General features: G+C 38.9%; 1 protein-coding gene across 7 annotated transcripts in view; it reads left to right on the top strand.

The window, feature by feature from the left end:
- Positions 1-16,594, top strand: part of LOC146512338 (ankyrin-3-like) — a 144,897-nt gene that overhangs the window by 44,092 nt on the left and 84,211 nt on the right. For all 7 annotated transcript variants that reach the window (XM_085170860.1, XM_085170859.1, XM_085170862.1 and 4 more), the window contains exons 4-7: positions 3,282-3,380; positions 6,424-6,522; positions 14,479-14,664; positions 15,984-16,007. In XM_085170860.1, coding sequence (XP_085026986.1) covers positions 3,282-3,380; positions 6,424-6,522; positions 14,479-14,664; positions 15,984-16,007 — 408 coding nt within the window. The remainder of the gene's footprint in view (positions 1-3,281; positions 3,381-6,423; positions 6,523-14,478; positions 14,665-15,983; positions 16,008-16,594) is intronic.

The following is a 16,594-nucleotide window of genomic DNA, read 5'->3' as shown; positions in this document are numbered from 1 at the left end:
ACATCACCACACTAAACTAGGTTAGTGGGAGTAATTAGGTAATAACTCACAATTCTTACAGATGTTTGCCAGCACTGAAGCAGTCTGCTTACAACAATGGTTTTAAAAATACTAATACAGGGTCGTGGTATTAACACCAGAGACTTGCAGCTGATGCTCTTTGTGCCCATGTGCCGTGCACTATTAGTTTACTTTGTCTGATTTTTCATTATATTGTTCAAGATAGTTGATGGAGTCCCTCAAACCCTTCTGTAACACATCTGTACACATGAAAACTCCTAAATACTGGGTATAAACGTGTAAGCATTTGGTTAGGCTAATGACTTATTAATACTATCTGAGCATGCTGGAAGTGAGTGAAAAGGCAGATGTAAAAACAGCTCAACAATTAATAAACAACCCTGCTACACCAGCTGACAATGTGATCCGATCAGCTAAAACTCTTCTGTAAATCCAATTGCAGTTTGAGTAATTTTAGCCTATGAGCAGTTACTCTTGCCCCTGCGAGCTGCTCTGCAACCCCTCTCCACCTGAGCTTCCCCTTTTCATGCTAGTTTTTCATACCTTTATAGAAAAGGCAGATCTGATATTAAAACATAATAGTGCACATTTGCAGACAGCCTCTCCAGTAAGAACTTCACAGTGCTGCAAGTAGTTATTCACATAAAACACGATAGGCATGGTTACAGAAACCTAACTTGGTTACTCACATGGGGATTTTGTGTGACTATTCTGTTCTAATCTTTGAAAAGTCAACTTTCTAACTAGAATATCTGTCAGAAATGCTTCCAGAAGATCAGATACCTTAGGAAACTCCATTATCTGTAACGTACCAAAGCTGATAATCCATTATAGTCCAGCTGCATATACAGGTGACATTTAATTGCACAGGGCAGAAAAAACACAAGAACAAGAGAATAAAGGAGAGGCTTTTGTAGCCCTGCAAATGTGAGCATTGTAATATATCAATAGTTCTCTGGGACTGTAACCTGAATCCTTCCAGAAGAAGACAAATTCTGGTTTTAATATGTGCTTATATAGTAATTACGCAAGTTTATAAAGTGTGGCTGTAATGGCAGCCCTTGTAAGTGTTTTATGTGCGACATAAGTGAGCCAAGGAAAGAATGCACTACTGTACATTTCATTCAGTCACAATTTATGTTATGCTGTGATGGGGGAAGCACTTCTATTCAATTTTAGCTTGAATAGCAAACTAAAACTACAACATTAACTATGTCAAGGAATGCTATAAAACTAGTCAGAAAATGACCAATAACAGGTTTTCTCTGAACAGACATGTTACAAAAGCAGTTCAACAGTGTCTGATGTGTATCCCTCACTCATACAATGGCTCCCAAATGAGCCATGAAAACTTCAAGAATCCCAAATTAATGTCAGAATCAAACCGTTGTATCTTGTTCTAAACTAGATTCAGCAGCAGTAGGAACGAGAGGCGAAGCATGTGAGGAACGAAGCGAGGTGTATGTGCAGAGGGTTTAGTGGCAGTAAGAATGACAGCATGGCGACAGCTGCTGCTTGCTATGGATCACACACATATAACAGGTGCATCCATTAGAGCTGCAGTATGAGTAATGCACATATCATACTAGCTCTGCCTTTTCAGTGTGCCAAGTTTTCTTCTTTGTATTTCCATTTTTTTCTCTTTCTGTGACTCTTGAATGTTTATCTTCCCTTTGCACAGTCTGTATCTGTTATTCAAGTTGAACCGGTGTTCAGAAGTAATGCTATAACCTTAATTTTCACCCTTAACTAATATGTGCATATCCCATATGGAAAAGAAATAGTAAAAACTTATATGATTTACTCGTGAAAGTGGCCACTTTCTCATTACTTTCATATATTGTTTTAGTAAGTATCCAAAACATACAAGTTTCATTATATAATTTTTCAAGGGATCTTATATCTGTTTTCACTCTTGTATGCTTTTCATACAAGTTTCATACAAGACAGATACAAACTTTATAAGATTTATATATATCTTTTCCATATGGGATGTGTTGTTCATGGTTATGTATATTTAATCTGTATATATCTGCATATGAATATGCTGGGTCTATGGACAAAGGGAAACAGGCAAAGTTTCTTTTGGTTGCACACAGTTAAACACTTGATGTGAAGTGCAAAAGATGCAGTCTTATAATTAGCTAGCTACTGACAACAATTTAGCTACCGTAGTTACCGTAGACTGTGTTAGGGGCCTAACAAGTTATAAATAATGTGGCATCACCATCAACAACAGTCCTATCAAAGGACAGGTAAAGCATTACTCTAGAAATGCTGTTTATTTTGGTAACAAAGCGCAAGACCAAGTTGACTGGTTATGAAGTATTAGTGCTTGCAAGCTAAAGGCTAATAGGCTAACTGCTGGTGTCCTGACTGTTGGGCTAGTGCACTTGACTCAGTCGTGTCATAGTTAGCAGAGCTGGACACATCAGGATGCTCTATTACTCGATAAGTTAACCAGTGTTAAATGCCAAAGTAAACAAAGAATAAAATTCATGCTAGTAAAGTTAGCATCAGTTTCTAGCATCAATCAGCAGACCAGCTAATGGATTCAGATTGTGTGCTCATTTTCATTCAGTGGGCAGCCCTTTAATCTGTGCTCGCCAACAGAACAAAAGACTAGAAATGAATGATATTCATGAACAGATATGAACAGATTGTGATTTGTAGACTTATTCAGTTTGTCAGTCTTCTGTTTTGGGGGAATATGCTCTCTCCAAGCTTTACATTATAAATTCTATAAATTATATTGCAAGATGCAATTATTATTTTGTTAGCCTAATTTTATTTATAGTTTGTGAGATTAGCGCTAATCATAGTTTGCATATATACACACACAGTCCCAAAGTTATATTAATTGTCCTTTCCTGTGAATTCTAATTTATGATTTACAGAAGTGACAGACAATGATATCATATTGCAGCAAATATTAAGTTTTGACTGAGATAGGACTTTAATAAAAAGTGATATTTTTCACTCAATTTGCAGCAATCAGACACTGAAGCTTGTAAAAGTGCTTTAAACGCTTCCATAGCCTTAAGTCAATCCATGCTGCTTTTAACTCTCCTGCACTCCCCCAGAGAGATGTGTGTGCAGTTTGCACCTCTGCTGTAAACAAGCAATATGCAAAACATTTCTCCTGTGTGACTCATAAACATCCACATAGCCCAGGCCTTTGCATGCATCCAAAAAGCTAAAAATAATTCTTCCTAAGTTTTCCTCAAATTTTAAATGTTTGTTTTGTTTCTATTCTTTAGAAAGGAAACACTGCCCTCCACATAGCTTCTCTTGCTGGACAGACAGATGTGGTGAAGGAGCTTGTCACCCACGGTGCCAACGTCAATGCTCAGTCTCAGGTAAGGCATCCCCTCCCGAAAACACAGACACATGAACTCACAAGGCTGTACAGTGAAATCATCTCTTTTGGAAGACGATGTTTGAGATTGTGCATTCATCCAGAAGAATGTGTACATACAGGGTCCGTGTGTGTGTGTGTGTGTATTTGCTTGCTGTGTCAGCAACTCTGCTGTGCAGCTTAGCCCACATTCGATAGTCAGCATGCGCACACACTCACAGTGGACTTGTCACCGCAGCAACTATAACGATGTCACTGTGAAGGCTTTGGCTGCAGCTGATGAGAGGAAGAAAATGACATCAGTATTGATGACCTTTAATCTTTAGTGCTGACCTGAGCTTCTTTCCATCCCCGATTTTACTTGAAGAGTAGGAGAAGGTCAATTGATTTTAATGCAAATTCTAGTAGTTACCAGTGTACATCACCAATGTCCATCACTGTACCAGATTTAGTCCTTACAATGCAGTTGCAATACTTGGGTTAAAAAGTATCTTTAGCTATCTGCACAGTGCCACGTTCTTTTTCCCCGTGTGAACTTCAGCATTTTGTCCTCTCTTTTTCTACTGACACTTGATTCCACAGTAGAATTACAGTAGCGGGCAATGTGAAGCTTTAGTTTTTAACCATGCAGTCAAATTTGTGTCATTTAAACACTAAAAGAAAGAGTTAGTTTTGTATGACGGTATGTTTATGTGGGACTGTAGCCTCAGGTTTATGCTGTTAGCTGGTAATTACGAGACAGTGCATTTCAGCACTTCTCATGGAGTAACATGAAAATAATCTAACAAGCAGTGTAACAAAATTGCTCTCTTCAAGGAATAATTAAGTAACAAATCATTTGTAATACGTTACTGTGTTCACGGCATCTAAGGAGTAGATGTTTAGGATCTCTCCAACAGTAATGGGTGGTGCTTATTCTCTTCTCACATTAAAAGGAGCTTATAAACCAGAGTGTCACTATAGCTTAGTTTTTTGAACAGGCAACCCATATGCTGAAGGCTGCAGGGGCCTTGTTTCAAAAATGACCCAGTCTATTTCCTCCATATTAATCCCCATTAGTCTCTCTCTACTTTTCTGTCTATGCTTTACTGTCCCTGTCCAATAAAGGATAAAAATGATTGTTCTGAAAAATGCTTTATGGAGACAGTGGGGGTCTTCTTCTCTTGTACTTTCTGGGTCACTAGACACACCGGGGACATATAATTATGATTCAAAAGAATGAAAAAGCGGATTTCGCATAATTTGCCCCCTTTAAATTATGCGTATAACGAGGAAAGCATTTGGTGCAGTGACACCAGAATAACTACAAAGAATGGAAGAGGAGGATGAAGAGGAGTTTTTTTGCATGCTGAAGTGGTTTTTGGATGCCTGTGTTGCTATGGAGATATGTTTTCTTATATCTAGTGTGGTAACACACACACACAAACTTGTCAGCTTCAGCCCCACACTGACTTTTATCTACATTCTTATCAGGTGTGAGGTATGTGTTGAGGTGACGGTATGTACACCATGATAACGCTGCTAGAATATAACATTTGTGTGGGGTGGTGGAAGTCAGGGAAAAATAATCTCCCTGCTTTCAAGTATGATTGGGTCATCGTAGTTTTAGTGTATAACAGCATGTGTGGCAATCAAGTTTTCTGAAAATCAAATTAAGAAATCTTTTATAGAATAAAAACCTGTTTTGCAGTCAATTTCACGCCTGACACATCAAGGTGCTTTATCACATTATGCAGAAACCAATATTGCCAAAAAGCAGTACTGCTTATTGATGTTTCAGCACTGCCCACAATGACTTAATGTAAGCAGAGATATTAACAGGATTAATCACCTTATCACCTGACTCCTTGATATCAGTCTGACCAACATTTGTTGTGTTTTTAGTCTATTAACACTAGTTTTTTTAATCATTTGTATTGTAACTTCATTTAGTTTAATTTGTCAAATGTGTTTTACTGTACAGGTTCTATATTTTTCTTTAGAAAGAAGGTATAGATGTCTACACAATGTCTTTTAGTAGGGATGCAACGATACCAGTTTTTTCAAACCGATACGATACCGATACTTGGATCTGAGTACTTGCCGATACAGAGTACAAAAACCGATACTTCTACCACACACACACAAATGCAATGAATTGGAAGACAGGTTTTATTTTATTCTCTGCCGATAAAAAATAAAATCTTAATAAACACTTCTGTTTATTTATTATATTTTATATCGCAGCTCGAGTATGCTGAGAAGACGGTGCAATCCTATGTTTTCCACAACCGGCATTGGCTGGTCATCCAGAGTGATAAAATGAGTCAGAGTCTCTGTTATTTTAACTGCCTGTGGATTTTCTCTTGACATTTTTCATCGCTTTTCCAAAACCTGAGTTAAAGTTGGCTGACATTTTGTTTAGCCTAGCTACAGCAGCCTCCAGTTTCTCTTTTTTTCTGGAGCCGCCAGTCTCACTCGCCTAACCCTGTGCCTGTTTAGCGCGAGATGTCCCCCTAGTGGCCAATCTAAAAAACTACAACAGAAATGACAAGCCACCCTCTGATTAATGAAATAAGTTGGTATCGGTTCATGGTATCGGTTAACTTTTACGAGTATGAGTACACACACATTTTACAGTATCGGCCCCGATACCCGATACCAGTATCGGTATCGGTGCATCCCTATCTTTTAGTCCACATGCAGAATTTTATTCATATTTCTGTTTTTTCCAATATACGATAATTTCTTTGGGGTGAGAAATGACAATCACAAATCCATCTTTCTGTAAGGGTCATTATTTTATATAACTGGAATTTAACTGAGACACTATTATTTGGTACTAATAGAAGTATTTTTTTTTATACAAGCACGCAAACACTTTATCAATATATACAAAATAAAGCATGCTTCGGTGTCCTTGCGCTGTTTTTGTCTTGGTAAAGTTTCATTAATTACCTCTAATTCCCTTTAAACATTAAATTTGACACATAGATCGAGAATCTGTTAGAATGTGTCATTCTTTAAACATTAACAGCATCATTTCTTCTTTTGTTTCTCTGCAGAATGGCTTCACTCCGCTGTATATGGCAGCGCAGGAGAATCACTTGGATGTGGTGCAGTTCTTATTGGACAATGGCTCCAGCCAGAGCATCGCCACTGAGGTAAAGGCAGTCTGTCATACACATACACAAAACACAAAGACACAACCTAACATGTGTTTGCACATGCTCACAAACCCATAACATCTTCTAACAGCTACCAACCCCCTCTGTAATTACACTGCAACATTATCACCATCAGTTTCTTTGTTTCAAATGTTAGATTAGTGCCTGCGCCCGCTAGCTCATTTAGCAGACGACCGGTGAAACATATGAGGTCACTGTTTATTAGGGTTAGAAAAAATAATTATTTTTCAAAGATTAATCTGTTGCCTTGAGGGAGTAAAGAGGCAGAGTGATTAGAGTGAAGGAGGTAGAGACGGGAGCAGCAGCAGCAGCATGTGTTCGTTCAAAGTGACCTTGACTGTCTTCAGCTGCCAGCAGAGGGAGGAACCGGTGACGTTAACAGGAGAAAAAGCATGAGTGGCGAGACCAAACGCTACGCTGTGAGTGTGACACAGGATCCATCATCTGCAGTAGTAAAGCAGTCGGCCGACTGCACCGCTGCAAGACTAAAGTGTGACGATCGTTTTTTTATTTTAGTCACATCTTTCTGATCCATAATCATTCTAACTGACACATGAAAAAACTTTAGCATTTCTTCCAAACAAGTTAATTTTCCTTTCACACAAAATGTAGGGTTAGGCTAAGGTTAGCACTAATGACGACTTAAACCTCAGAGCATTAACAAGAAGAACTCATTCTGAGTATGAATCATTTAAATACAAGCATCTGGACATTTAAAATTTTGGCTATATTGTTGGGAATCTTAAAGTCTAGATCACACGTGGGCAAAGGAGGGCCAGGAGGTCCCTGAAGTATCTCGATCCAGTCCACCACATGTTCAAAGGAGAATAAAATGAGCATCTAGTGATATATACATATACAGATGCAATTATAAATTGTAAACTGAAGCAGTGTGCAGAACACATAAAGGTTATACTGTCATGATGTTATTCTATACTTGCTGTCCATTTAGTTTTTGGCGTCTGTACCTTAAATGTTGCACTCAGCCCTAACAGGTCATTTAATTTCTGCTAGTGATGCAGAAACATCTCATAAATATAGTTCTTTTTTCAGCTTTTATTCTGTATAAAACAGCTGTTATTTGAGCAAACATTATTTAAAAAGTTTTTTGATAGGGATTAATACACATGTTGTGCTCTAGTGAAAAATAATGACAGGACAGGAAACAATGAAGCTCCAAAGTGCACAAAGATAAAAAAAAAAAAAAAAAACAGGTATCAGATACCCGCACAATATTGTAAGTGGGATCAATCAGACTCATCCTTTTAAAATATACTTTAAAGCTTTAGTTTGAAGGTAATTAGAGAGGTGCCTTTTATGTTCTGCTGATGTGTTCTGCAAATGCACATTTGATGCTGCTTTTATCTTATTAGTATTCGTATTAGTGCGGTGTTTACAGAACTGTGTCTGAGGCATTTCACATTGGCACCTAATTTTTCCTCCTCGTCTTTCTTCCTTTTCTCTCCTCCTCATTTCCTTTTCATGCCCTCCATCATTCTTTTGTCTGCCTCCGTCTCCTCCTGCTCGCCCTCTTATTCCACCACATCTCGCTCTTCTCCTCTTTTCACCCTTTTCGTGCCTACTCCAGTGGGGTGAGACCAATGTGAATTATTCATGTGAGGAAATATATCTATGAAGCAACTCCTGCTGTTTAATAATTCATGTTTAAGCATTTCATTAGAGAACAAAGCCTTTATAAGAAATATTTGTCTATATTTGAGCATATTAGAATCATCTTTTTTGCCATCACTTTATAAGGGGCTTTACAAAATCTCTTTATTTTTAGTGTGCAACTTTGCTGATACCCCATCAGAATAACTTGATTTTTTTTAATAACTCGCTTTGTATTGTTCAAAAACTGGCTTGTGCTATTTTGGTAAGAAGGAAATTGTGCTCTGTCACTTTCCATTTTTAAGCTTTTAAATGAAGATCAAAACCTGTCTTTGCCTTTTTGTTTGCAGCTGCTGATGCTGTTGTTTGAGTCCCAAAGTATTTTTAGGACATTAAACTTTTTTTTTTTCTCTTTTCCTGATTCCTAAATCAGATGAAACGGGAGCTAGTGCTTAGGGATGGATTGTGACCTTCAAAATTGTTACAAAGCCTAAATTTATGCATTTGAATGTGTTTGTGTGCCCAGGGGTATGCGCATGTGTGGGTGTGTTTTGCAAACATGTTTTTGGATCACATTATGAATGTGTGTCAGCCTGTTTATGCACGTGCCTCTGTGTGTGTGTGCGTGTCTGTGCAGGCGAGGGGGTGTTTGTTTCTCGCCCTCACTCATTATTTGTGTGAGCGGCGTTGGATCTCTGAGGGGGGAGTTTCGGCTTTAATGTGTGGGTGTCTAGTGATGCAGAGTTGGTTTTATCTAGACAGTCGGTGTCCTGTATAAACATACAAGTGTGCACACAGACACACATAAACACACAAAGACACACATACGTGCAGAGTATGTTGTTTTCCTTGCAAGGAATCTTTCCTTTGATGAGTCATAGACGCTCTCCTAGTAGCATCTTACATTTATCTTATTGCCTGCGTGAGTCAGTGTCTACATATAGTATGTGTGTGTGTGTGTGTGTGTGTATGTGTGTGTTTGTGTTTGTAGGCAGTATGCAATCTCATCTTGTCTAGTATGCCTAGTATGTGTCCATTAGCAGCTAAATTTCCTTTCCGTTTGTTCTTAAGTGAGACACTGAACTTACTAAAGCACTTACAGTATCTAAAACTAAAAGGCTTAAATTGCTGAATGGTTATGTGTAGGGCTGTGCGATATAACCAAAGTCTCATATCCCAATATAAGAATTCTATCGTCCCGATAACAATAAAAATCACAAAAATGTAACATTTTCTGTAAATTCTGTGAATCTCGGGCAGCTCGACGGGAGGTGTTTCCAGCTGCGCGTCATGTAGCTGGAGTCGAGTGTTTTAACCGATGCATGAAACTATACATTTTTAGACATAAGTTCTAACGGCCGCCGTTATCTTTGTGAGTATTTATTACACGGCGTGCTGCGGGGAAAAGCCTGTTCTAACGTTTGAGTCTAAGGTTTATTTTTTAGCACCTGGCTTCTTTTACTTCTCATCCGTAAATAATTTGCTCTTTCACGTGATTCAGTATATTTTGAAAAGTCTCAACAGGATCTTGAGCTTTATTGGGAAAGGTTTATGTGGAACATAAACAAGCGGACACGCGAAAGTGTTACCGTCGTTGTTGCTAACCTCAACCATAAAAACAGGCGCTTGTCCGTCCGTAGTGTGGTTATATTAAATATAAGAGAAAGAGAGAACTTTAAGAAATTAATATAGCCACTACAGTGACCATCAGAACGATGAAAAATATTGTCGTAAACAGTTTATTTTGCGACACCACGAAACAAACGATAGCGTAAAATGAAACGATAGACGTTTTTATATCGTCATCCAATATATATCGAACAGCCCTAGTTATGTTATTGCCCTTTACTTGCTCAGCGCCTGTATGTAAATTTGATCATAGGGACTTAAATATTGTTGAATTATAAAGGTGACTGCCAGTGTCTCAGTGTCAACTAGTGTCTTGAGTTTAACCATAAAGCAGCTAAGCTATTTTATAGTAACAATTTTATGATAACCTCATATTTTATACATAACTTAACCCTGGAGAACCCATGGGGTCAGAGCCGACCCCATTGGTTTACTAGGGAAACCATGGGGTCAAATTTGACCCCATGGTTTCTCCAGGATTAATCTACCGTAAGACGTAATAATTATCCACGACACATAAGAATCGCTGTTCCTACAAGATTGCTCAGAATTTAGTGAAACTTGCGCACAGTGGTCATATAAGGGGTTCAAATTCACTCAGAATCACATTTTCTTCTACATTAAAGTTCAGTTTAATTCAATTCACTTTTATCTATATAGCACCAACAGCCACCTGAAGACGCTTAATATTGTAAGGTGAAAACCCTACAATAACACAGAGAAACCACAACAGTCAGACGATCCCCTATGACCAAGCACTTTGGCAACAGTGGGAAGGAAAAACTCCCTTTTAAGAGGAAGAAACTAGGGGTGGGTTTTTATAATCGATTTATCGATTAAAATCGATTCTGGCTTGGATAACGTAAAATCAATTCATTAAAATCTTGAATCGATTTTTTTAATATAAATTTATTTTGCCCGAAATGACAGAATCTCTGGTGAAATCTCACAAAATTTCAACCACCAAACAGCTAAGACAGTAAATGAGAGCAGGAACACGGATCCTGCACAAAGACGTAAACACAGCACGACCCGCGGACCAGAATCAGTGAGATGTGACTTTCTCACGGTCAGCGCTGAAAGCCGACAGCTCGCTGATTCTGATCTGTCGGCGGTTCAGCGCTTTGTGTTCACGCCCTTTATGAGCTGATTCTAAAGCTGTTAGTTTGATGTCTCTCCAAATAATATTGACCGAACCAGCAGCAAAAGAAGATCCAAACTAGCTTCACATAAACATCGTCATGAATTCACTCTGACTTTTACTGTTTTGCTTCGACCACAGCTCTCTCTCTCTCTCTCTCTCTCTCTGTACTGTTTTCTGCATTATTCGCATTACAAGTCTACCGTTGTTTACAGCGCTGTCGGTCGATGTTTTTTTTTTTTCGTTTTATATACTTCTGAAACGAAAACCTAACTTCTGCCGTTCAATACTGAACAAATTTAAACTTTTTAAAATTATGCAAAATGCAAAACGCTGTGCCGCTGTAACTACAGAGGTAACGTTCATGTGTTCATTAATGGTTTTCTTTCGTTTTTGATGTACTGCAGAATATTTTTATAAAATCCCAGGCCAAGAAAATCACCTTCATGCTTTTCTGTGTTTTATCTTCAGCTACTTTGACACAAAGGCCTCTGCTGTGACGCTCACACCTGATCTGAATTATAATATTTCTGACTGTCAAAATTTCCCAGATTCAAATCGAAGTGAATCTAATCGAATCGAATTAAATCGAATCGTGGATCGAATCGATTCGGGACCTTGTGAATCGGAATTGAATCGATTCTAGAAATCAGTGACGATACCCAGCCCTAGAAGAAACCTCTAACAGAACCAGGCTCAGGGAGGGGCAGCCATCTGTGGCAGATGATTGTCATTGACATTCTGGTTTAAAATAGTTGTGTTTATGTTTATCAGACAAACATGTTTATGTGAGAAAGGAGTTAACCTGAAAGATCTCCTTCACATGAACTGTTGTTATTGTCAGTTTGGGTGTTAACCATCTGCCTTTAAGGCTTGCTAGCTGTGCAGCATTCTGTTTGCCACTGTTCACTGCAACTCTGACTCTAACATGCATAACATGCATCTTTCTCAGCCCTACTACAGTTAGTATCTTTCCTAATTTAGCTCTCAACAAGTTCTGTTTTCTATGACAATGTCAGGCATTTTCCTCACGGGGGCACCAACACAAAAGGGAGGAACCAGTGACGTTAAAAACACCACCCACAAAAGATTATAGTTTTCAGTTTTTAATCATGCCAGCTGCCGATTGAATGGATGAATAGTTTGATAGCTGCCGAAATGTTTTAAATATAGAGCGCAATCTGTGAGTGCCAACTTAAGAATCTGTCATTTTATGCTTCTTCCGTGTTGGACGTCAGTAGACAGGCATCAGATTTAATGTGTGTAATCTGAAATTGTGAACTTGAAGTGAAAATGTGTAATTGAAGTATTAAATGTTGGGCCAGGAGTATTAGTCACATTCACAGCGGCAAGAAAATAAAAAGTTCAGGCTCTGAGAGAACAAAGGCGACTTGATTAAGTCTCTCATTGTCTTGTAAAAGCGACGTGCCTGAATCACGAACAGCTGTCACTTTACCAGCTAGAAGCAGCTACAAACGTATCATATGCCATCTCTGAAAGTGTGACTGTCAGCTGACGTCAAGAAGAAAGGAGTGTCCGTGATTATTAAGATGACATTTTAGGATTCTTAGCTCTGATTAAGGTTGTGTTGAAACCTCCAAAAGGAGCCTCTTCTTGCCCCATACTTACAGATGGCGTCCAAACTGCAGTGCTTCGGATGAGAAAAGAATACTAACGTGACTCTGGAGGCACACCGGCCCTGTGTCCCTCTCATCTGCTTTATAAGCCGACAGCCCTTCTGATTTATATCATGCAATTTTACAGAGGATGGCCAGGCTGTAAGGACAGCAGGCAGACACCTCAAGGGAGTTTGATTCAATTTTTTTGGCTGATGATTTAAAGCGCCAGCAGCCAAAAGAAGTCATGTATAAAACATGTTTAATTCCCACTGCAGGACTTTAAATCACATCAGGTGAGCTTTGGAAAATGTGACCTGGTGTGCTTAAATACTTTATATCTTTATATGTAGGTTTACCCACCACTTTTTTCCAGACTTAAATATATTATTATATATAAGGCTGATATTTTTACCGACTTTCATGGACTTTACAACTTTTAATAGAAAGAAAATGAAAGTAGAAGCAGCTGGTGTTCAACGCATTTTTGCTTTACATGCAAAATATTCCCAGTTTGATTCCGGGTGGAAACACAAATCCAGTGTCAGGGGTTTCACAAGCCAGTTTAATCCAAGCTCAGATAAAGGGGAGGATTCCTTCAGGAAAGGTATTTATTAAAAAAAAATCTGTGCCGAATCGAATATGCAGAGCCGTCTGCTGTGGTGACCTATTGGGAAATAAGAGAGCAGTTAAAATGACTTCGTAGTAGTGTAAGTAGTGAAAAACTATTGACATCCACCTTCAGGCTTAGTTATAATTTCTAGTGCAATAGCAAGTGTTAGCTTGCTAAGCTAAGAGGTTTTACGTAATAAAATATGTGCATTACATTAGCATGTATTCACTGCCATTATACCGTATGCAGTGTTGGGGAGTAACGGAATACATGTACCGCCGTTACGTATTTAAAATACAAAATATGAGTAACTGTATTCCGTTACAGTTACCGTTTAAAAAGGTGGTATTTAGAATACAGTTACTTTGTTGAAATAAATGGATTACACGGCGGTACTTCCCTGTTTCATATTGTGGCGGATCAGGCCTGTTTCGGTTTTGTTTGACAGCTACGTTCTGTTGTTCCAGGTGGCAGCGTTACGGTTGCCATGGTTACAGGGGGACGCTCTCTCTCTCTGCGTGTTTCCTGGGTGAGAGAGCGCCTGTTGTTGTTGTGCTAAGCTAATAGGCAGAATGCTACAGGTATAGCTCTAAAGAATGTAGCCTCATGGGCAGTGTAGTCCGTGCTGCAGGGAGAATGGACTGCCATACACGTTATGTGTCTGTGAGCGAGGGAGGGACAAAAAAGGAAAAGTACGAGCTGTCATCGAGCAAAAACGGGAGCTGGAAGCATGTAAATATAATAATAACCACTGCAGCCAAGAAGAGTGCCTGACGAGCCCAGTTGTAAGTAAGCTATTAAGACTCGACTGTACACCGTGTTCGTGTTTTCCTCCAAAAACAATAAGTTCCGTTGGAGCAGCCTTTCAACGCCTCTCTCTGTCTCTCGCTAGCAAAGTTGACCCAGACAACAAAGTAAAGCTAGTTTTCGGCTACGAGCCCGACACAGAACCCACCGTATTAGCCAGAGGTCCCTTTACTACGGTTCGGAGCCGCGGACCTTCAGTAACAGTAATAAATCACAGCAATAGTACATTCATGTAGTTGTAAACAGCATGATAATATATTAAGTAATCCAAAGTATTCAGAATACGTTACTCTCATTGAGTAACGTAACGGAATACGTTACAGAATACATTTTGGGGCATGTATTCTGTAATCTGTAATGGAATACATTTTAAAAGTAACCTTCCCAACACTGACCGTATGTTTGCATGCTGTTGTTAAAGGGTGTCATACTTTGGGAAAACACTTAACACATAATGTCTTTATTGTGTCTGAGGTGACATTTATATCTTACAGTTGACTTTTTCTGGTTTGCAGGATGGTTTCACTCCGCTGGCGGTTGCACTGCAGCAGGGCCATGACCAGGTAGTTTCCCTTTTGCTGGAAAATGACACCAAGGGGAAGGTCCGCCTCCCAGCGTTGCACATCGCTGCACGTAAAGATGACACCAAGGCTGCCGCCCTCCTCCTCCAGAACGACCACAATGCTGATGTGGAGTCTAAGGTATGAGCTATGAGCTGGACTACACTTCTCACAATGACCTGCTGTTTTGTCGTGTCTGAGATCTGGTCTTACTCATTCATAGTCCCATGACACCTTTCATGTATTATGGGTGCGATTCCTGTTACGTCTTTCTTTACGAAGGTGCCTGCCAGGGTTAGCGGTGGTTAGATAACTGCTGACCGTAGCATACGAACATCAAGGTGGGCTACATCTTCTCACTTTACTTCAATCATGAGAGGGAATAAGGATATTTCCAAACTATTTCACCTATTTCTTTTTTTTCCAACCATGTCTAAAGACTTTGTTTCCATTGGTGATGTAGAAAACAGAACCATTTGTCTTTTTAAAATCCCATTTTCTGTTTCCTTTACTTTCAGTCTGAGATTTAGTGACTGAAGTCTCACAAAACAATAAACTGTCCATGTATCAAACTACACTGAATTATGTACATTATATTAAATTATTTTTAATATAAATATAAACCAGTGATATAACTGAAATGTAATGTAATGGGATAAAACCCCAAAACATCAAAAATATTTACAAGTAACATGGGTTACAATGTCATTTGTACTTTATTTGCATGGAACCGACCGTAATTCACATATTACATATCATAGGATAGGGCAGAAAAGAGATTGTCTTTGCTAAAGACTAAGATGCTTTTAAAAATCGATATGAAAACTAAGAATAGTCTACTAACAACACAATCGTTCAAGACTTCCATTAATATGGAATACGTTTTGAATTATGTGATTCTCTGGATTAATTAAGGGTACACCTTAAGCTGTGGCCTTGACTACCCTCCCCCCAATACACCTGTATACTTGTGGTGTGTGTGTATAATTCCCACAGGGTATCATTGGGCTATGAATATTTATTAGTTCCTTCTGTTGTTCTGTGTTGATAGTTCTATTAGTCATTTAAGTCCCAGGCAAGTTTTCTGTGGGACAAAAATTGAGCAATTGTTCATATTTTGGATTTTTAAAGGCACTCAGGGCAAGAAACAATATCATCAAAAACAACAATACAGCTACATTTACCCCAAGGACCATTCTCATTGTAGAATAAATACACGCTGTAAGGGAGAGTTGCAGTCCCTTCCCCAGTTTTGTGTACTTCTATGTGACTGCTTTTTGGTTCTTTTCGTTGTTTACAGCCACATTGTCACATACCCATCCTACAGCTTGATGCAACCATGATGTCGGTGTTGCAGTTGTTCTTGTTGTGGTGCACTAACCACCTCATTCTCTCCCCCTCCTTTTGTTCCTCCCTCTACTTGTTCCTTTTTCTTACAAATCCCCCCTTTTCCCTTCTAGATGATGGTGAATAGAACAACAGAGGTACATCTTCTCTTCTCTTCTCTTCTCTTCTCTTCTCTTCTCTTCTCTTCATTGTTCACTCATGGTCACCATTGCAAAGCCTTCTGTCTGCTAGCATGAGCACTAGCACTAAATGCTGGCATGAAAGCTTTTGCTGCTGAACCCATGTGCTCATTTTTTTAAGCCTGCATGGCATTTTGACTTTTTTTATTTCTGTGTATGCAGTTGCTCGCTGCTATAGTTTATAACATTGTAAATTCAGCAACGCAGTGCATCTGGAGGATTCACAGCGTTTCACTTGCTCCTCATTTTGTCATGTTACAGCCTTATTCCAAAATGAATTGAATCCATTATTCACCTCAAAAATCTACACGAAATAGCCCATAATGACAAAATGAAAGAACCTTCCTTGAAAATCTTAAAAAATGTATTAAAAGTAAAAAGCTGTCTATATAACACCCCATGGTTGACAGTGCATGTCTGAGCGCAAACCAGGCCATAAATTCCAAGAAATTGCCTCCGAGACAGGATTGTATTGTGACACAGTTCTTGAGAAGGGTACAGAAAAACTTCTGCAGCATTGCAATTACAGTCCAAAGTCTTTTTCA

The sequence above is a fragment of the Neolamprologus multifasciatus genome, chromosome 8, assembly GCF_963576455.1.
Source record: "Neolamprologus multifasciatus chromosome 8, fNeoMul1.2, whole genome shotgun sequence".
Taxonomy (NCBI): Eukaryota; Metazoa; Chordata; class Actinopteri; order Cichliformes; family Cichlidae; genus Neolamprologus; species Neolamprologus multifasciatus.
This window is presented reverse-complemented; position numbering and strand designations above follow the sequence as displayed.